Here is a 23,302-nt window from a genome sequence, read left to right as displayed (position 1 = left end):
GGCAGATTCACATGGCCATGTGGAATGTGAGAGATGTGAATGAGGAGAGCAAGAGGGTGGAAGTGGTGAATGTGTTCAAGAGTGCAAGATATGCCGTGATGGCATTGTGTGAAACAAAGAAGAAAGGATGTGAAGTGGAGGAGTGGGAGGGTGTGAAACGTGTCAGATTGGGAATGAATGGTTGAGGAAGATGCAAGGAAGGAGTTGCTTTGTTGATGAATGAAATGTGGCAGAGTGGAATGAGAGACTACAAGTGTGTCAGCTCGAGATGTATATATGTCAGGTTCAAGTTTGAGAAGGTGAAACTGGTGGTGATTGTAGCATATGCACTGTGTGAGGACAGGAGTGAGAGAGAGAGAGAAAGACAGGCTTTGGGATGAGCAAGATGAAGTAGTGGGAGGAATGCCTAAGTGCTATAGAGTGATCGTAATGGGGGATATGAATGGAAGAGTAGGCACTGGTCCTGAGGATGATGTAATGGGTTGTAATGGAGTACCAGGAGAAAATGATAATGGGAAGTGACTAAAGGATATATGTCAGGGGAGGAGTTCGTGCTTTTGTAACTCGTCTTTTAAACACAAAGATGCACATAAATATACATGGCATAGAGGGAACCGGGATCGTGTTGAAAGAAGCTTGATTGATTATGTGCTTGTAGATAGGCTGATGATGGGAATGGTTGCTGATATGAGGGTCGTGAGAGGACGATATGGAGGTCTGTCATAACATATGATTGTGGTATGCAAGATCAAGCTGAGAGGAGTGAGGTAGATCAGGAGGGAGAGGAGCAGTCTGGGAGAAAGATTAAAAGTCGAGAAACTGAGGATCAAAGAAATGGCAGGTGAATACAAGACCAAAGTTGGAGAGGAGTTAGAATCAGTGAATTGGAGTGAAATGGATCTGGACAGCCTGTGGAATGCATATAGGAATTGCTTTGTTAGGAATGGTAAAGTGGTGTGTGGTGTGGCAAGAGTAACAGCAAATAAGAAAGGTACGGCAAAGTGGGATGATGAGGTTAAGAGAGCAGTGGAGGAAAAGAGGAAGAAGTGGCTAAAGTGGTTGCAGGACAGGGGTCCAGTTGAAATAAGAACTGAATATATTGAGGGCAAGAAGTACGTAAAGAGACTAGGGAAGAGGAAAAAGGAGGAGGTAAGTGATGATCCTGGAAGAAAAATGAATGGAAACTACTCTGAAAATAGGAAGTTATTCTGGAAGGAGGTACGGAAATGCAGAAGTGAAAGCGGAAAGAAATGTGGTAGTGTGAAGGATGTAGGTGGTAGATTATTAACCCATGGGGATGAAGTAAGGACCATATGGAAAGAATATTTTGAAAACCTGATGAATGGGAATAGAGAGAGCAGAGCAGCTGTGAACATGATTGGTTTGGGGGATGTGCAGAGAAGGAATGCAGTGCCAGGAGATGTGACACTTGCACAGGTGAAGAGTACTGTGAAGTGGCTGAAAAATGGGAAAGGAGCTGGGGTTGATGAGGTGTATGCAGAGATGATTAAGCGTAGTGGAGTGAGTGGAATGCAGTGCATGTTGGAGATATGTAAGAAGGCATGGATGAGTTAAACTGTGCCAGCAGAGTGGAAAAAGGCTGTGATTGTACCCCTGTAGAGAAATAAAGGTGAGCGAAGTGAGTGCAAGAACTATCGTGGCATAAGTTAATTGAGTGTGGTAGGGTAGGTATATGGAAGAATTATTATAGAAAAAGTAAGAGAGATATCCCAAGTCCAAGTAAGTGATGAACAGGGTGACTTTAGGAGTGGTAGAGGATGTGTGGATCAAATATTTGCTGTGAGACAGACAGTGGAGAAGGCTTGTGAGGAGGACTATAAGGTGTTTATGGGATTCATGGATCTGAAAGAAAGCATACGACAAAGTGGACAGAGAAGGATTGTGGAAAGTTTTACGTATGTACAGTAATCCCGCATATTTTGTGGTAGTTACGTTCTTGTAACCCCCGCAAAAAGCCAATTTCGCGAATACTCTATTGACAATTGAATCTTGCACTTGTGTCCACCATGCTACCCATCACACAGTCCATGTCCATACTGGTTGCGAGACAATTCGCCGTCGGACAATTCCCTTTCAAAACATGAATGATTCCCCACCATTCTATAAATATACTTATTATTAATTAATCAATACTTTTATAAATATACTTATTATTAATTAATCAATACTTTAATAACTATATTTCAGGGGGATCCAGCAAAGTCTTTGTTCAATAGCGTAGGCTCTGGATATTATTTATTAGTTGCACCTTTAGTCAATTGTTCCTCTGTACAAAGGAAAAGGGGAGAGAGAAGTATGTGGTAACCATAGGGGTATTTGCCTTCTTAGTGTGACTGGTAAAATATATGGTAGAATACTCATTGATAGGGTTAGGCATATGACAGAGGAGCTAGTTGGAGAAGAACAAGGGGGATTTAGGAAGGGAAAAGGGTGTGTAGATCAGATATTTGTTCTAAGATGTTTAGTGGAGAAGTATCTAGAGAAGGGAAGGAAAGTGTATGCTGCCTTCATGGACTTGGAGAAAGCTTATGACAGAATAGATAGGCAAGGTATGTGGAAGGTACAGTATTAAGAATATATGGAGTGGAGGGGAAATTGTTGAGTGCTGTGAAGAGTATGTACGAGGGAGCTAGGGCTACGGTGCGAGTGGATGGTGAGCTGAGTGAGTTCTTTGATCTCAATGTGGGACTGAAACAGGGGTGTGTGATGTCTCCATGGCTGTTTAATATATATATGGATGGGGTTGCAAAGGAGGTGCAAGGTAGGGCAGTGGATGTGGGGGTGGCCCTAATGAATGAGGGTGAGATTTAGAAGCTTCTGGTGTTGCTGTTTGCTGATGATACAGTATTGTTGAGTGAAGATGAATGGGAGTTGCAAGGTTTGGTGAATGAATTTGGGACAGTGTGTAGGAGGAGGAAGCTGAAAGTTAATGTAAACAAAAGTAAAGTTATGGTGTTTGAGAGGAATGAAGTCACAAAGTGTGCAGTGAGGTTGGATGGTGAGGATATGGAGAATGTGAGTGCATTCAAGTACTTGGGTAGTGTGATGAGTAAGGATGGAACTTTGGGGGATGAAGTACGTGAAAGGGTACAGCAGGGAAGAAAGGTTGTTGGTACACTGAAAGCAGTGATGAGAAATAGAGAGGTGAGTATGGAAGTTAAGAAGTCACTGCATGATGGTATTGTGATCCCTACCCTGACGTATGGAAGCGAGGCGTGGACCTTGCAAGAGGGGAACGAGTTAAGAGTGAGAGCAGTGGAAATGAGTTACTTGAGAGGAGCATGTGGAGTGACGTGGAGGGACAGGTTGACGAATGAAGAAGTGAAGAAACGTTGTGGGGTAGATGTGGATGTGGTTGAAAAGATTAGGAGAAATACACTGAGGTGGTTTGGACATGTGGAGAGAATGGAGAATGAAAGACTGACTAAGAGGGTGTATGTAGGTGAGGTGGAGGGAGGGAGAGGGAGGGGTAGACCGAGGATGAGGTGGAGGGATGGAGTTGAGAGGTATATGAGGGAGGGGGGGGTGAGTTGGGGGGAGGGGAGTCAAATGGGGGGTGACAGAGTGACTTGGAGGCGTTTTGTCTGCGGCCACCCTTTGCGGGATTAGGGCGTCGGGCTATAGATAGATAGATAGACCTTTAGTCAATAATTAACTTGTTCCGTCCTCGCTGTAGTCGCCTTTGAATTATATTCTAGCGTCATCCATAGCTATCTTCATTAATGAAGGCGAATTGTCTTGTTTTTGTTGTGACGGTGATTTGACTTGACGGCGAATTGTCCTGAAACCTCCATACTCATCCCGAAATACCTTCTTACAAGATTGAAAGTACATACTCCATTATAAAGGAAAAACGTAACACTGTACTGTAATACACAATTATTTACACATTTATTCACAAAACAGTACAAAATAAAAAGATGCAGTAACTGGTGATAGCAAACACTCGCATGGTCGCATGTCCCCCCACTCACACAGTCGCACCTTCCCCGACCACTGCCAGCCATTTACTGTATGCTGCCAGCCACCAACGCCACTTGAAGACTCACAATCTGATAAAATGATTTTTCAATCATTACACCACAAGTTAAGTTGAAATTATTAAACTGTTACCTAACAAACATATTTTTTGCTCAGTATCACGTACTGTTCGTAGTTTTTTTTTTTTTTTTTTTCCAAGGTGTGCACCACATAAAATTTTAATTCACGTCCATAAGTACAGTAATATTTTTAGTTAATGTCTGTTTGTAATCAGTTTACACATCTTTAGTCACAGATGAGTTTCACTCAGAGACATCAGACGAGGCAGGGGAGTTATGAGAGGGATCATCAGTTGACTCGTCCTCCATGCGTGAATCATCCATGCGTGGTGAGGCAAGAGAGGATGAGTTGCCAGATGTAGATGGCAGGGCAGATGCAGGGCTGCGTTGGTTTTTCTTCGAGAAAAACATAGTTATTGGACGTTGCTCCCTTTCACGCTTCATCTCCTTCATTATTTCATGGTAGGGAGCAAACAGAGCTTCCATCCCATTCTTCACTTTTATTGCCCTGCCCAGTGATGGGTCATACGACATTAGCAGGGAGATGGTATTCCTCATACTGCGAGTGATTTCCCCAAGTTTTTCTAGTGTCCACGCTTGTGGTAAATCATTTCTACCAGATTCCTCTTCCTCTTCAGCTTTCTCTTCTTCATTGAGCAGTTCTTCCAATTCTTGTGTTGTTAGTTCTCCTCCTGCATTCCCCAGCAGTTCCTCCCGAATTTCATTTTCTTGCAAGTCAGAAAACCCTTCACCTACAACAGTCCTCGAGAGATTTTTAATTCCAACAAGTTCAGCATCAACAGTTGGGAATCCTGCAAAGTCATTCACGACTGAAGGCCACAATTTATTCCAACAGGAGTTGATGCAGCTAGCAGAGAGTTCTTCATGGCACTGTTGAATTAACATGATGCAGTTGGCTATGTTGAATTTCTTCCACCACATTTTGATGTTATCTCCTTCTTCTATTGCTTGTCTAATCATAGCATAGCTTTGTGCCACATATTTTGCCTTGAAAACAGCAATGATGCCCTGATCAAGTGGCTGAATGAGTGATGTGGTGTTCTTTGGTAGAAAAACTACCTCGATGTTAGGGTGTGCAAATTTAATTGATTCAGGGTGACCCAGGCAGTTATCTATTATCAGCAGCACTTTAAAGTCTATCCCCTTTGCCTTCAAGTATCTTTCAACCTTGGGAACAAAACAGTTATGGAACCAGTCACTGAACAATGCTGCTGTCATCCACGCTTTCTTGTTGTCACGATAAAACACTGGCATTTGATTTAAGTCTTTCCCTTTAAGTGCACGTGGTTTTTTAGCCCTGTATAGCAGCATAGGCTTGATCATATGACCAGCTGCGTTCCCACAGAATAGCAGTGATACTCTGTCCTTCTGAGCTTTAAATCCAGGTGCCTGTCTCTCCTCTTGAGATATAAAAGTTATGCTGGGCATTTTTTTCCACCACAGCCCAGTCTCATCGGCATTGAAAACTTGTTCCACGGGTATACCCACTAATGTTTAATAATATTCAGCTTAATCCTGCATCATCCTTGAACATGCTTGGGGTTTCATTTACTCGGGACTTATCTTGGAAAGATCATATTACATCTCTTGTAAAATCTGCTTCCAAGAGATTGGGTGTGCTAAGCCGACTCCGCTCTTTCTTTACCACTGCACAATTGTTGACTCTATACAGGGGTTTTATCCACCCCTGTGTGGAGTACAACTCTCATGTGTGGGGAGGCTCCCCACATACAGCTCTTCTCAATAGGGTGGAGTCAAAGGCTTTTCGTCTCATTAACTCTCCTCCTCTTACTGACTCCCTTCAACCTCTGTCTCTTCGCCGCACTGTTGCATCTTTATCTCTTTTCTATCGCTACTTTAATGGTCACTGCTCCTCTGAACTGTCTGCTTGCATTCCTCCACCTCTACGACGGGCGCGTAGCACCCGTCTGGCAGCAAACTCTCATCCCTTTTCTGTCCAACTCTCTAATGCAAGAGTTAACCGTTACTCCCAGTCTTTCATTTATGCAACAGGTCAGCTCTGGAACTGTCTCCCTCTGTCTGTATTTCCTGCTGCCTATGATCTCCAGTCTTTCAAACGCAGTGTGTCCAGGCATCTCAAAATGATCGGATCTTGAATTTGACTCTCTATTGTATTTTGTTTTTCTCTTGGAGGGAACTGTTACTGCGGGCTCATGGTCTTTGGTTCCTTCTTCCTCGCATAAAAAAAAATAAATAAAATAAAAAGATACCCTTTGTCCTTCACTAATTTTTCAAATTCTGCTGGATACGTTTCTGTTGCCACATGATCAGCAGAGGCTGATTCGCCAGTAATCCTGAGATTATGGAGTGAGAATCTCTTCTTAAAGTTCTCAAACCAGCCTTTGCTAGCCATAAATGTGTGCTTCCCATCTCTCTCTCCATCACTGAAATGATTGTACAAATCCTTTGCCTTTTCTCTTATCGAATTTGTGTCAACAGGAATATGTCGGCGGTTCAAATCTTCAATCCATATGTTCAGCGCCTTTTCCATTTTAATCAGAGCATTATCACAAACATGTTGTGACACCTTTGCTGACGTTGATGCACAGCTGGCAACTGCATGTCTTATTTCTGTTTCACTTTTCTTAATGTAACACACTGTCGACTCGTTCACTCCATACTCATGACCCCATGCGACATAGCTCATGCCACCTCTTAGCTTGTCCAGTAACACAATTTTCTCTGCTAAGGTCGTAACTCTTCTTGATCGTTTTGTCACTGTGGAGTTCTTACTGATTGTATTATTAGCCTTCAGTGAGGCTGGCTTACGTCCTGGGACCATGTGGAAAGCACGTGGGAGGCAAGTGGCTTGTATCACAGCGCGGTTACAAGTGCACCAAGCAGGTGAGGCAGACAGGTGTGGACGGAGGGATGCGGGGCAGAGGGGCCGCGGGAAAGGGATAGAGGGTGGCGTGAGTTTACAGCGCTACGGTTGGAAGTGGCGGGAATTTCAAATTTTTTGTTTTCCTTATATTCAAGGATATTTTAGTTGAACTTATTAATGCTAAGAAAATCCGCGAGAGGGCAAAACCGTAAAAAAAATAATCCGCGAAACATACGGGATTACTGTACTGTGTAGATGGTAAGCTGCTGGGTCCCGTCAAGAGTTTTTAAGATGGTAGTGAAGCATGTGTAAGGGTTAATGGGCATCTAAGTGAATGGCCAACAGCTATGCCACGTTGAGTACACCGCTTCCTGTCCGATCAGCGAAGTTAAGCAACGTTGGGTCTGGTTAGTACTTGGATGGGTGACCGCCTGGGAACACCAGATGCTGTTGGCATCCCTACATGTCAGGTGGGGTTGGTGGAGGATTAGTGCCCCTCCCTGTAAAACAATTAACTCTAAGCCCTTGACCACCCCGTTTGGGATACATGGCGTCTGGCAATGGATGGATGGATGGAAGTGAATGGTTCACAATGGATGTGGGCATGCAACAAGGTTGTTTGGTGTCCCCATGGTTGTTCAATATATATATATAGATGGGGTGATGAGAGAAGTAAAAACACGAGTACAATAAGCTCGCCCTGAACACATTCTTGCCAAACGCGCTTGCAGTTATACGCGGTAAGTGCTGGGATATGTATAAGACAACGTAAATTAAAGAACCATAACGAAAACCATAAATTATGCAAGAGAGGCCTTTGAAAGGCCAAATCCTCGAATATCAGTTTAGCACGCACGGTTTGTTTTGATCATGTGATTCACAGTACTGCTTTTCCACAGTACTGTATTTGTAAGTTAAATATTTACATTAATGTTCTGGTAAGTTTATGTGCAAGTTAAAGTACTATTAAATAACGTTGAAGCAAGAAATAAAGTCTTATAACCAGTTTACCTGATAGGGGTCGGAACATTGCTCTTTTTATTTGTTCGTTAAAGAATTGCTGTACTGCTTTTCAACAGTAATGTATTTGTGAGTTAAATAATTACTGTTCTGGTATGTACTTGTAAGTTAAAGCACTTAAATAAAGTTAAAGCATTAAATAAAGCCTTCTAACCAGTTAATCTGATTTATGTGATTACCCACGATCATCGGGTTCCGAGACAATTCGCTGTCAAGTCAATTTGCCATCAGACAATTCCCCGTCAAAACATGGACGATTCCGCGTCAGGACAATTCACACCCTGGTTGATTCCCTGTCATTCTGTAAATATACTTATTAATTAATCAATACTTTTGTCCATCTATCCATCCATCATCCAATCCTACATTGCCCCACGGGGAGCTTAATTAATCAATATTTTAATAACTATATGTCAAGGGGATCCATCAACGTCTGTGTTCAGTAGCGTAGGCTTTGGATGTTATTTATTAGTTGCACCTTTAGTCATTAATTAACTTGTTTCTTCCTCACTGTAGTTGCCTTTGAATTATATTCTAGCGTCACCCATACCTGTTGTCATTAATGACGGCAAATTGTCTTGCTATTGTTGTGATGGCGAACTAACTTGACGGCAAATTGTCCCAAAACCAATCGGCTTCAGAATGTTGCCTTGTTTTTACGCTTTTGTATGTTGAAGTTTTGCTGTGCAGTACTGTATTTGTAAGTTATAACATTTAATTAACCTTCTAACCACTTAAAATGCTTCATATTGATTACCAATTGCAGATAACAGCAAAACACCACATTTAGGGGGTCTAGGGAGCAAAAGAAGGGGTAGTTAAAACTTATACGGTTTCGTGCCAAACATGGCACAGTTGGGTGAGCTTGCTGTGAGAGGGATGGCATTGGTAATAAATGGTGATGGATGGAATATCTCAAATTTGTCGTATGCTGATGATATAGTGCTGCTTGCAAATACCGGACAAGAACTTGGTAGGCTAGTGCAGAGTTTTGCTGATGTCTGTGAGCATCATGCCGTGAGAGTAAATGTAGAAAAGAGTAAAGTGATGGTTATTGAGAGAGAAGGTGACTCCCAATGCGATGTTACAGTGAATGGAGAGAGACTGGAATTGGTGATTGAGTTCAAATAGCTGGGTACAGTGATAGAAATGAGAAGAAAATGTGCAAAAGAAGTGGAACATAGAGTGACACAAGAAAGAAAAGTAGCTGGTGCAATGAAGGCCTTGATAAGAAACAGAGACTTGAGTGTTGCAGCTGCACGAGGCTTACAAGAAGGAGTGTTAGTGCCATATTTAACATATGGTTTTGTGGCTATGGTGTGGCATGAAAATGAAAAGTCAAGAGTAAGAGCAGTGGAGATGAGACTGCTGAGGAATGTATGTGGAGTACAGAGGGTGGATAGGATATGAAATACTGTAATGTGATTCATGAAAGATGTGGAGTGAGGACGTCGGTGGACACCAGAATTGAAGAGAGTGTTCTGAGATAATATGGTCATGTGAGAGAATGAATAACAATAGAGTGGTGAAAAAGGTTTATCAGGAGGGAGGTGGCAAGGTAGGTGAAGAAGAAGGTGGAGGGATATGGTGGATGAGTGTGTGAGGAAGAGAGGTTTGGAAGTTGGTGAGGCAAGGGAACTGACAAGAGATCAATCTGTCTAGGTGAATGTTGTGAGGAGAAGTGCATGATCAGGGATTTGGCACCCCTTTTTAATGTGGCAGCGTCCAGATTGACTCTGTCGGATACATTTATGTGCAGCTACAAAATGTGGTGAATTTTTTTGGTGTATCAGATGGAGCCAGGATTCTGGGGGCTTGAATGATGAGTGAATGGAAGCGTGGCCCATTGGATTGGGCAAATTTGGGCTGTCTGGACATTGCTACTCCCCACCCTGCCCTAGGTGGGAAAGGAGGTTCAGATGATGATGATGATGATGATCTCTACATCTCTGTAGCCCGACACCCTAATCCCGCGAAGGGTGGCCGCAGACAAAACGCCACCAAGTCGCTCTGTCACCCACCATTTGACTACACTTCTCCCAACTCACTCCCCTCCTTCATATGATGATGATCATGATTATTATTATTATTATTATATTATTATTATTATTATTATTATTGTTTTTATTATTATTATCCATCCATCCATCCATCCATCATCCAGTCCTTTGTCAGCCCATGAGGAGCATAGGAATCCAGGGCAAGGCAAATTGGTCCTGACATTTAAGATAAGAGTCACCAGCGTCACTCATCCCTGAGTGGTATTAATGTGAACAGTAAACCCCAACCATCCCTTGGATATAAACCTATGCAGGCTCAATCCAATTGGAGCGCATTAATCACCCACTGAACCACCAGGAACCATAATTTGGTTATATGGTTACCACACAGCGTAGTAAATATTTTTCTGGTGTAGAGGAAACCATTTTGCTTGTCACTCAGTGTAGAGTCACCCATAGGCAGAAGGAAGAGAAAAGAAAGACAGAGGAGGGAGTGTAAAGTCACCTGTAGGCAGAAGAAAGAAGAAAGAATTAAGGAAAGAAAGACAGAAGAGGAAGGATAGAAGAGAGGAAAGGGCAGATACCCAAGCAGCACTACGTTGAGTGAGTGGATGGTGAGCGCCCTCACCTACCACTATTATTATTATTATTATTATTATTATTATTTATTATTATTTGATGGGAGGCGGGGGCGCTCACCATCCACTCACTCTAAGTAATGCTGCTTTTGGTATCTGCTCTTTCCTCTCTTTCTTCCTTCCTGTTCTGTCTTTCTTTCCTTCATTCTTTCTTCTTTCTTCTGCCTACAGGTGACCACACTTTCTCATCTGTTTCTCTTTCCTTTATTTTTTACCTCTTCCTTTTGCCTATGGATGACCCTACATTGAGTGACAAGTCTAATAGTTTATTGTACACCAAGAAACCATTTACTACACTGGGTGGTAACCATATAACCAAATTATGGCACATGGTAGTTTAGTGGGTAATTAAGGCACTCCAATCAGATTGAGCCTGTGTAGGTTTATATCCAAGGGGTGGTTGGGGTTTATTGCTCATGTAATGCCACTCAGGGATGAATGAGGCTGGTCACTCTTATCTTAAATATCAGGACCAACTTGCCCAACCCAGGGTTCCTATGCTCCTCATGGGGCAACATAGGATTGGATGATGGATGGATGGATGGATTTTTATTATTATTAATATTATTATTGTTATTATTATAGGAGCATAGGAGTAAAGATGTGGAAGTGGTGGATGGGGGTGCCCATCATCCACTTACTCAGTATATGGATGTCATGTGGTTTCTATACTGTGTGACAAGCCAAGTGGTTTCCTGTACCCAGGAAACCATTTGCTACAGTGAGTGGTAACCATTCAACAGGGGTTTTTGGCTGGGTTAAGTGACCCTCAGATTCCCCTGTAAAATCACTTCATCATGGCAAATGTTTTTGAGATCCTCGGAGGGCCCAATACCTGCTCAGGGCCCCAACCAAATGGGCAGATTTGCATGGCCATGTGGAATGTGAGAGGTGTGAATGAGGAGAGCAAGCGGGTGGAAGTGGTGAATGTGTCCAAGAGTGCGAGATATGCCATGATGGCATTATGTGAAACAAAGATGAAAGAGTGTGAAGTGGAGGAGTGGGAGGGTGTAAAGTGTGTGAGGTCGGGCATGAATGGGCAAGGAAGATGCGAGAAAAGAGTTGCTTTGTTGATGAATAAAATGTGGCAGAGTGGAATGAGAGATTACAAATGTGTCAGCTCGAGATGTATGTATGTATGTCAAGTTCAAGTTTTAGAAGGTGAAAGTTGCTGTGATTGTATTGTATGCACCGTGCGATGACAGAAGTGAGAGAGAGAAAGACAGGCTTTGGGATGAGCTGGATGAAGTGGTGGGTGAAATGCCCAGGAGCTATAAAATGATCGTAATGGGGGATATGAATGGAAGAATAGGCACTGGTCCTGAGGATAATCCTGAGGATAATGTAGTGGGTTATAATGGAGTGCCAGGAGAAAATGCTAATGGGAAGCGACTGAGGGATATGTGCCAGGAAAGGAGGTAGTACATTTGTAACTCATATTTCAAACACAAAGATGCACATAAATATACATGGTATAAAGGGACCGGGGATCATGTTGAATGGAACCAGATTGATTACATGCTCGTAGAGAGGTCGATGCTGGGAATGGTTGCTGATACGAGGGCCGTGAGAGGATGATGTGGAGGTCTGTCAGATCATATGATTGTGGTGTGCAGGATCAAGCTGAAACAAGTTAGGTGGACCAGGAGAGAGAGGAGTTGTCAGGGAGAAAGATTAAAAGTCGAGAAACTGAGGATCAAAGAAATGGCAGGTGGATACAGGACCAAGGTTGGGGAGGAGTTAGAATCAGTGAATTGGAGTGAAATGGATCTGGATGGCCTGTGGAATGCATGTAGAGATTGCATAGTTAAGAATGCCAAAGCAGCGTGTGGTGTGGCAAGAGTAACAACAAAGAAGAAAGGTGCGGCCTGGTAGGATGAAGAGGTTAAGAGAGGAGTGGAGGAAAAGAGGAAGAAGTGCCTAGAGTGGTTACAGGACAGGGGTTCAGTGGAAGTAAGAACTGAATATCTTGAGAGCCAAGAAGCACGTAAAGAGACTAGTGAAGAGGAGAAAGGAGGTAAATGATGATCTTGGAAGAAAAATGAATGCAAATTACTTTGAAAAAAGAAAGTTATTCTGGAAAGAGGTGCGGCAATGTAGAAGTGACAGCGGAAAGAAATGTAAAGTGTGAAGGATGTAAGTGGTAGATGGTTAACCCATGGGGATGAAGTAAGGACCAGATGGAAAGAATATTTTGGAAGCCTGATGAATGGGAATAGAGAGAGCAGAGCTGCTTGAAAAATGAGTGGTTTGGGGAGTGTGCAGAGAAGGAATGCAGTGCCAGGAAACGTGACACTCGCACAGGTGAAGAATGCTGTGAAACGGCTGAAAAATGGGAAAGCAGCTGGGGTTGATGAGGTGTATGCAGAGATGATTAAATATAGTGGAGAGAGCAGAATGAAGTTTTTGTTGGAGATATGTAAGAAGGCATGGATGATTGAAACTGTGCCAGCAGAGAGAAGAAAGGCTGTGATTGTACCCCTGTAGAAAAATAAAGGTGAGTGAAGTGAATGCAAGAATTATCATGGCATTACTTTATTGAGTGTGGTAGGGAAGGTGTATGGAAGAATTATTACAATATAGAGGAAGTAAGATAGATATCAGAGTCCTAATGAGCGATGAACAGGATGGCAGGGTGGCTGCAGGAGTGGCAGAGGATGTGTGAATGAAATATTTGAGTGAAACAGACAGTGGAGAAGGCTTGAGAGAAGGACCATAAGGTGTTTATGGCATTCTGGATCTGGAAAAAGCATACAGTAAAATAGACAGAGAAGGATTGTGGAAGGTTTTGCGCATGCATGATGTAGATGGTAAGCTGCTAGATGCCATCAAGAGTTTTTATGATGGTATTGAAGCATGTGTAAGGGTAATTGGGCATCTAAGTACTGTAATGGTTCACAATCGATGTGGGCTTGCGACAAGGTTGTGTGATGTCCTCATAGTTGTTCAATATATATATATGGATGGAGTGATGAGAGAAGTACAAATGCGAGTAATGGAGAGGGGGGTGAGGTTCGTAATGAATGGTAATGGATGGAATATCTCAGATTTGTTGTATGCTGATGATGCAGATGATGCAGTATTACGTGAAAATACTGGACGAGTACTTGGTAGACTAGTGCAGAGTTTTGCTGATGTCTGTGAGTGTCGTTCCTTGATAGTAAATGTAAAAAAGAGTAAAGTGGTGGTTATTGAGAGAGAAGGTGACTCCCAGTGTGATGTTACAGTGAATGGAGAGAGACTGGAATTGGTGAGAGAATTCAAAGACCTGGGTACAGTGATAGAAAAGAGAAGAAATTGTGCAAAAGAAGTTGAAACTAGAGTGACACAAGGAAGGAAAGTAACTGGTGTAATGAAGGCCTTGATAAGAAACAGAGGCTTGAGTGTTGCAACTTCATGAGGCTTACAAGAAGGAGTGTTAGTGCCAACTTTAACATACAGATATGAGCCCTTGGTGTGGCATGAAAATGAAAAGTCTAGAGTGAGAGGAGTGGAGATGGGACTGCTGAGGAATGTGTGTGGAGTACAGAGAGTGGATAGGATACAAAATAATGTGGTTCATGAAAGATGTGGAGTGAGGAAGTCTGTGGACACCAGAATCGAAGAGAGTGTACTGAGATTGTATGGTCATGTGGAGACAATGAATACCAATAGAGTGGTGAAAAAGGTATATCTGGGTGAATCTGAAGGAGGGAGGAGGTGAGGTAGGCCAAGGAGAAGGTGGAGGGATATGGTGGATGAGAGTGTGAGGAAGATAGGTTTGGAAGTTGGTGAGGCTAGGGGATCCACAAAGATCGAGCTGGCTAGATGAATATTGTGAGAAGTGCATGGTCAGGAGGCGCTGATAAGAAACAGAGGCTTGAGTGTTGCAACTTCATGAGGCTTACAAAAAGGAGTGTTAGTGCCAACTTTAACATATAGATATGAGCCCTTGGTGTGGCATGAAAATGAAAAGTCTAGAGTGAGAGCAGTGGAGTTGGGACTGCTGAGGAGTGTGTTTGGATTACAGAGAGTGGATAGGATACAAAATAATGTGGTTCGTGAAAGATGTGGAGTGAGGAAGTCTGTGGACACCAGAATCGAAGAGAGTGTACTGAGATGGTATGGTCATGTGGAGAAAATGAATAACAATAGAGTGGTGAGAAAGGTATATCTGGGTGAATTTGAAGGAGGGAGGAGGTGAGGTAGGCCAAGGAGAAGCTGGAGGGATATGGTGGATGAAAGTGTGAGGAAGAGAGGTTTGGAAGTTGGTGAGGCTAGGAGATCAACAAGAGATCAAGATGGCTAGGTGAATATTGTGAGAAGTGCATGATCAGGGATTTGGCACCCATTTTTTAACATGACAGTGTCTGGATTGACTCCATCAAATATGATTATGCGAAGCTGCAGTACGTGGTGAATTTTTTTGGCGTATCAGATAGAGCCAGGATTCCGGGGGCTTGAATGGTGAGTGAATTTAAGCGTGACCCGTTGGACTGGTGAAATTTGGGCTGCCTGTACATTGCTACTCCTCACCATGCCCTAGGGTGGGAAAGGAGGTCCAGATGATGATCATGATTATTATTATGGAGGGTGAAAGACTGACGAAGAGAATGCATATGAGTGAGGTGGAGGGGGGAAGAGGGAGGGGGAGACCAAGGATGAGATGGAGAGATGGGGTGGAGAGGTATATGGGAGAGGGGGGTGTGAGTTGGGAGCAGGGCAGTGAAATGGCGGGGGACAGGGTGACATGGAGGCGATTTGTTTGTGGCCACCCCAATCAGGATTAAGGCATCTGGCAATAGATAGATAGATTTTTATCAGTAGTAGTAGTGGTAGTACTTGCCCCTGCCCCGGAGGGGCTCGTGGGTGGGTATTTTTTTCACTCGGTTTTTCTGTTTGTTTGTTTTTTGTCTCTGTCTTTCTGTCTGTCTGTCGGTTAACATGTTATGCATCTGTCTGTTAGCAGCTTTATTCAAAAATTAGTGGTGCGATATTGATTTAGATTACAGGAATGATTGGCAGTGACCTTCTGATTGCCTGATTTAATTTTGGGCCAAGGTCTAGGCTGTAGGACCACAAAATTTATAGAATCTGGAACAAGTAAAAATTGTTTTTTTGCCATACCTCCTTTCAGATTCATCTTCTATCTATCTATTGCCAGACGCCTCAATCCCATTTGGGGTGGCCACAAACAAATCGCCTCCAAGTCGCCCTGTCCCCCGCCATTTCACTGCCCTGCTCCCAACTCACACCCCCCCTCTCTCATATACCTCTCCACCCCATCCCTCCATCTCATCCTCGGCCTCCCCCTCCCTCTTCCCCCCTCCACCTCACTCACATACACATTCTTCGTCAGTCTTTCACCCTCCATCCTCTCCACATGGCCAAACCACCTCAGTGTGTTCCTCATAACGCTTCCTATCACATCCACATCCACACCACAACGCTCCTTTATATCCTCATTCGTCAGCCTGTCTCTCCATGTGACTCCACAGGCTCCTCTTAAATAACTCATTTCCACTGCTCTCACTCTTGACTTGTGTCCTTCCAACCACGTTCAAGCTTCACTTCCGTACATTAGAGTTGGTATCACAATACTGTCATGTAGTAACTTTTTCACTTCCATGCTCACTTCCCTGTTTCTTATCACTGCTTTCAAAGAACCAGCAACCTTTCTTTCCTGCTGTACCCTTTCAAGCACATCACCCTCCAAACCTCCATCCTTACTCATCACACTACCCAAGTACTTAAACGTACTCACATTTTCCAATTCCTCACCATCCAACCTCGCTGTACATTTACTGACTTCACCTCTCTCAAAGACCATCACTTTACTCTTCCCTACATTCACCTTTAGATTCCGTTTCTTACACACTCTCTCAAACTCATCCACCAAGCCTTGCAGCTCCCCTTCGTCTTCACTCAACAACACAGTATCATCTGCAAACAACAGTACAGGGAGTTTCCAAACACTATCCTCTCTCACCAGGGCCACTCCAACATCCACTACCCTACCTTGTACCTCTTTTATTACGGTACCCCATCCATGTACAGATTGAACAACCATGGAGACATGACATCCCTGTTTCAACCCAACTTTCAAAGAGAAAAATTCACTTAGTTCACCATCCACACGCACTGCAGCCTTTGCACCATCGTACATACTCTTCACAGCATTCAACAACTTCCCATCTACTCCATATATTCTTAACACTTTCCACAATCCTTGTCTATCCACCCTGTCATATGCTTTCTCCAAATCCATGAAAGCCGCATACAACTTCTTTCCCTTCTCTAGAAACTTTTCCACTAAAGATCTAAGAATGAATATCTGATCTACACAACCTCTTCCCTTCCTAAAGCCTCCTTGTTCTTCTCCAGCTAATTTCTCTGTTCTTTCTCTGACTCTGTCACTTTTCCTTTTATACTAAGAAGACAAATGCCCCTATGATTACCACACACTTCCTTTTCCCCTTTTCCTTTGTACAAGGGAATAATTATACCTGACTTCCAATCCTCCGGGACTCTACCTTCCTCCCAGGCCAATCTGCACATCTTCCACATCCATTCTACTACTATCCCTCCCCCATGCTTCAGCATTTCACCACACACTCCATCAATTCCTGGGGCTTTCCCAGATTTAACTTTCTTCATTGCGTCCACAACTTCTATCCTACTGATTTCTTCCTGTCTTCTCACCTCCCTCCTTCTCTCAGCCATTCCCCAGCCACTTATACTCGCATTACTTCCATCCTCTATGTTCAACAATTCATCATATTGACATGAAACCATAACTTAAAGGTGCATCTTTCAAATCTGCATCTCATAATATGCCCCAGTACATCCCAGGGGGTCATCCCTCATTTAGCTGTAGTTGGGTCAGTGTCAGTTGGGTACGGCCAATAATTTCAAATGGAAATTTTCACCCGATTTACTCCAAATTTGATGTGACATCTTTGACTAGATATCCTGTTGTGTTTATATGTCAGCACTAAAATGACTGCCAGGGACAGGTTTGCTCTGCCTTGGCACCAATTCTTGTTATTATATGAAAATGTAAGTGCTAGCTAGTAATGATAATGGTGCTGGAAAGGGATACCTTGACGTGGTGGCACCAGTGTAACTGGATGTCTCTATTGTACTTCCTAGTTAAATATTTGTCCTTTAACCCCCCTTTCCATCTCATACCTACTGCTATTGCAGCTGCTACTACAGATGCAGCTCAAAAGGAGAGGATAGGTTGCAGGAAAAGGCAAGTTTCATCTTGTAGTTCACTGGGTTCAGGTCTGGGTGGGTCTGGGTCCACAACAACAAGAACAACAGCCTAAAGTCCACTGGGTTTATATCCAGATGAGGCCAGGTCCATCACAGTAAAATTGAAGTAATGAGTAATGTTAATTCTGTCACCAGATTACTACCTGCGGCTCCTCTTCCAAATGTGCACCTTCGCCTTGGTGAATTCTCCAGAACATTTTGCACCTTTAATTACTCTTGTTTTTGAACGGTAAGAAATACAGGAATTTGTTTATCATTTATTTATTCATGGAGGTGATTTGTTTCTGGCCACCCCTTACGGGATTAAGGCATCTGCCAGTAGATAGATAGACAGATTATTATTATTATTATTATTGTTGTTATGATTATTGTTATTATGATGATGATGATGATTATTATTATTATTATTATTACAGTAACCATTCTAGTATCCGGACGCCCATTAAGCGGACACCCCACTACCCAGACATTTTGGGTCTGGGCCTTTGGGAAAAAAAAAAAAAAAAAAAAAAAAAAAAAAAAAATATATATATATATATATATATATATATATATATATATATATATATATATATAATTTGAACTTGGTGCATGGCACCGAACAGTTGTGTTTGCCTGTCGCCCCTTCCTCCTCTCCCCAGTTACCACCTAACTTCCTGTACCATCCTGACTAGATGTTCATCACAGTGGAAACCGCACGTGCTCGTTTTTGTGAATAAACAGTGAATAAGCTGCAATACCTCACCACTAGACCACATGGGACTTTACAGTGTTGTGCAGTTTTAAGAAATTAGAATTTAGAATGCAAAGGAGTGCGGAGTGCAAACTGGCGGTTGAAACTGACGTGGCACGGTTATGAGCAGAATGTACAGTATATTGTTAAACAGTTTTAACTCATGGTGCAAAGAATTAAGTGCCGCTCAACACTGGATTACTGTACATGCTTCAAGAGCATTTTCACCATTGCCAGAACCTTAGAGGAGGCAGGTTAATTTTCATAATGACCACAGATATGCTGTACTGTAAGTACCCTGTACTCTGCAAAATATTTTCCATACGCACTTCTAATTCATCATTCTCTGGTTCCTTTTCATTTATTTCATACTTTATGTCCCTTATTTGTGTGAATTGGGTCTTAAATAGGTGTTATGCATGTCCGGTAGGGAGTTAATTAGGTAGCTTTCAAAGTTAGGCTGGGTTAGGGTCCATAGGTACCAGTCCAGGAGGCAGGGCCCCAGTATCCAGACAAACCCACTTTCCAGACATGCCTTTGGCTGTATTACATCGGATATTGGAAAGGTTACTGTATTATTATTATTATTCTATCTGTCTATCTATTGCCAGATGCCTTAATCCCATTCGGGGTGGCCACAAACAAATCGCCTCCACGTCATCCTGTCCCCCGCCATTTCACTGCCCTGCTCCCAACTCACACCCCCGTCTCTCATATACCTCTCCACTCCATCCCTCCATCTCATCCTTGGCCTCCCCCTCCACCTCACTCACATACACTCTCTTCGTCAGTCTTTCACTCTCCATCCTCTCCATATGGCCAAACCACCTCAGTGTATTCCTCCTAATGCTTCCTATTATAATTATTATTATTATTATCATTATTATTATTATTATTATTATTATTATTATTATTATTATTATCATCATCATCCATCCATCCATCCATCCATCATCTAATCCTACATTACCCCATTAGGAGCATAGGAGCCCTGGGCTAGGCAAGTTGGTCCTGATATTTGAGATGAGAATGACCAGTCTCACTCATTCCTGATTGGCATTACATGAGCAATATACCCCAACCACCCCTTAGGCATAAACCTTCACCGGCTCAGTGCAGTTAGAGTGCTGTAATTACCCACTAAACCAGCATACTCTCTGGCTTTGGCTTTCTTGTCATTCTCTGACTAAATATATCTGCGCTGTTTACTTATCTCCTAAGGCTACTGAGTATAAAAAATTCTTTGACTATCTTACTTCTACGATGGAACACATTCTGGCCATTTCTCCTTGGTCTGAAATCTCCATTCTAGGAGATTTCAACATTCACCACCACCTTTGGCTCTCCTCTCCTTTCACTGATCCACCTGGTGAACAAACCTACATCTTTTCTGTCCTTAATGACCTAGAGCCGCTTGTACAGCACCCTACCTGCATCCCTGACTGCCTTGAAGAGAGCTCCAACATACTTGACCTCTTTCTTACAACTAATCCTTCTGCTTACACTGTTAATCTTTCCTCTCCATTGGGCTCCTCCAATCACAACCTGAGTACCTTGACCTGTCCTATCACTCCGGTACGGCCTGTGGATCCTCTAAAGAAACGCCGACTGTGGCACTTTGGAGCTGTGGATTGGGAGGCCCTCAGGCAGTACTTCTATGATTTTCCCTGGAATAATTATTGCTTCCATAGCAGGGAGCCATCTGAGTGTCCCTTGCGCATTACGGAGGTTATTCTTTCAGGCATGGAAATATACATTCCCTTCTCATATCCAGTGACTAATGCAGGAAAGCCGTGGTTTACTCACACTTGTTCTAAAGCTGTCCGCAACAAGGAGAGGGCCTATAACAGGTAACAGAACCAACCCACCCCTGAATCACATCATGCTTATGTTTCTGCCTGGAATCATGCTAAGTCTATTCTTCACTCTGCTAAAAATGATTTCATCCGTACTAAATGCTCTCAACTCTCCAACTCGAATTCTTCCCACTCCTTCTGGCACCTTGCCAAAAACCTTTCTAACAACTTTACCTCATCATCCTTCCCTCCTCTTTTCTATTCTGATGGCTCTGTAGCTATTTCTTCTACTGATAAAGCAGATCTCTTTGCTCAGACTTTCTCCTCCACTTCCACCTTAGACAATTCCGGTGCTGTTCCTCCATCACTTCCCCCCCTCTGACTTCCTCATGGCTGACATTAAAATTTCTTCAGCTGATATATTTTCTGCTAGCACTGGCCTTAATACTAACAAGGCATATGGGCCTGATGGAGTCCCTCCTGTTGTCCTCAAGAACTGTGCTTCTGTGCTTACACCCTGCCTAGGTAAACTCTTTCGCCTCTGTCTGTCAGCTTGTGCCTTTCCTTCTTGCTGGAAGTTTGCTCTCATTCAGCCAGTCCCAAAGAAGGGTGACCATTCCCAACCCTCTAACTATTGTCCAATTGCTTTAACATCCTGTGTCTCAAAGTTTTCGAGTCAATTCTTAACAAAAAATTTTTTAAGCATCTTTCTTATCACAACTTTCTTTCTGATCGTCAGTATAGGTTTCATCAGGGACGCTGTACTGGCGATCTTCTCACCTATCTTTCAGACTCCTGGTCATCCTCCTTTCGGGACTTTGGCGAAAGCTTTGCCATCGCAAATGACATCTCAAAGGCTTTCGATTGAGTCTGGCATAAATCTTTAATTTCCAAACTCTCCTTTTATGGTTTCTATCCTATCTGTTCCTTGATCTATTGCTTCCTTTCTGGACGTTCTATAGCCACTGTTGTAGACGGCCATCGTCCTTCTCCTAGATCTATCAACAGTGGTGTTCCTGAGGGCCCTGTCCTATCATCGACTGTCTTCCTTTTATTCATCAGTGACCTAAGCTGTACATCTAACCCCATCCACTCATTCGCTGATGACTCCACCCTTCACCTTTCTATTCGGTTCCCGCAATGTCCATCTCACCAGTTACTTCAGCAAACAAGGGATGAGGCTATGGCAAACCTAATCTCTGACTTGGCTTGTATCTTTGACTGGAATAAAGATAATCTTGTTGTTTGTAATGCATCATAACCCAGTTTTTACACCTATCAACCCGAAATAATCTTCGACAGGAGTACCCATTAATGTTTAATAATATCCAGCTCAACCCTGCGTCATCCTTGAACGTACTTGGGGTTTCATTCACTCGGGACTTATCTTGGAAAGATCATATTGCATCTCTTGTAAAATCTGCTTCCAAGAGATTGGGTGTGCTAAGCTGAATGCATACCTACTTTACCCCCGCACAGTTGTTGACTTTATTCACCGGTTTTATTCGCCCCTATCTAGAGTACAACACTCGTGTGGGGAGGCTCTCCACATACAGCTCTTCTAAATAGGGTGGAGTCAAAGGCTTTTCGTCTTACCAACTCTCCTTCCACTCACTCGATGTAGTGCTGCTCTCGGGTGTCTGCCCTTTCCTCCATCCTTCTTTCCTTCCATCCTCTTCTGTCTTTCTTTCCTTCAGTCTTTCCTCATCTTTCTGCCTATGGGTGACTTTACACTCCCTCTTCTTTCTTTCCTTCATTTTTTCCTCTTCCTTCTGCCTGTGGGTGACTCTACACTCAGTGACAAGCCAAATGGTTTCCTGTACACCAGGGAACCATTTACTGCGGTGGGTGGTAACCATAAAACCAAATTTTGGCGCCTTTTGGTTAGGTGAGTAATTATTGCGCTCCAAACGTATTGAGCCGGTGAAGGTTTCTATCCAAGGGGTGGTTGGGGTTTATTTCTCACTTAATACCACTCAGGGATGAGTGAGGCTGGTCACTCTCATCTTAAATGTCAGGACCAACTGCCTAGCCCCGGGCTCCTACGCTCCTCATGGGGAAACATAGGATTGGCTGATGGATGGATGGAACTCTCCTTCTCTTACTGACTCCGTTCAACCTTTGTCTCTACGTCACACTGTTGCATCTTCATCTTTTTCCTATCGCTACTTCAGTGGTCACTGCTCCTCTGAACTGTCTGGTCGCATCCCTCCACCTCTGTGACGGGCATGTTGCACCCGTCTGTCAACAAACTCTCATCCCTTTTCTAATGCAAGAGTTAACCGTTACTCCCAGTCCTTCATTTATGCAACAGGTCGGCTCTGGAGCTGTCTCCCTCTGTGTTTTTCCTACTTCCTATGATCTCCAGTCTTCCGAATGCAGTGTGTCCAGGTATCTCGAAATGAACGGATCTTGAATTTGGCTCTCTTGTATTTTGTTTTTTTTCTTGGAAGGAACAGTTTGTGGGTCCCTGGCCTTTGGTTCTTTCTTCCTTGCATACAAATAAAGAAGCGCCAAATTTTGGTTTTATGGTTACCACCCAGCATAGTAAATGTTTACTGGTGTACAGGAAACCATTTGGTTCATCATTCAGTGTAGAGTCACCCACAGGCAGAAGGAAGAGGGAAGAATGAAGGAAAGAAAAATAGAAGAGGGAGTGTAAAGCCACCCGTAGGCTGAAGGATGAAGAAAGAATGAAGGAAAGAAAGGCAGAAGAGGATGGAAGGAAAGAAGGATGGAGGAAAGGAAAGGTCAGACACCTGAGAGCAGTACTACATCGAATATCTATCTATCTATCTATAGCCAGACGCCCTAATCCCGCAAAGGGTGACCGCAGACAAAACGCCTCCAAGTCACTCTGTCACCCACCATTTGACTCCCCTCCCCCCAACTCACCCCCCCCTCCCTCATATACCTCTCAACTCCATCCCA

At 43.2% G+C, this 23,302-nt stretch overlaps 1 protein-coding gene and 1 non-coding gene across 2 annotated transcripts in view; both read left to right on the top strand.

Moving 5' to 3' along the window:
• Positions 1 to 23,302, top strand: part of LOC145416941 (serine-protein kinase ATM-like) — a 505,436-nt gene that overhangs the window by 227,276 nt on the left and 254,858 nt on the right. Inside the window, exon 27 of the mRNA XM_080285796.1 lies at positions 17,978 to 18,071. Within this exon, the coding sequence (XP_080141922.1) occupies positions 17,978 to 18,071 (94 nt within the window). The remainder of the gene's footprint in view (positions 1 to 17,977; positions 18,072 to 23,302) is intronic.
• On the top strand, positions 7,265 to 7,383 carry LOC145417050 (5S ribosomal RNA). Its single transcript, XR_013900395.1, has one exon. It is a non-coding gene; the product is annotated as a 5S ribosomal RNA (ribosomal RNA).

The sequence above is a fragment of the Coenobita brevimanus genome, chromosome 108, assembly GCF_032717465.1.
Source record: "Coenobita brevimanus isolate Jiangsu-jjx chromosome 108, ASM3271746v2, whole genome shotgun sequence".
NCBI classification, from domain to species: Eukaryota; Metazoa; Arthropoda; class Malacostraca; order Decapoda; family Coenobitidae; genus Coenobita; species Coenobita brevimanus.
The sequence above is the reverse complement of the archived record's forward strand: the minus strand, read 5'-3'. Positions and strand labels throughout refer to the sequence as shown.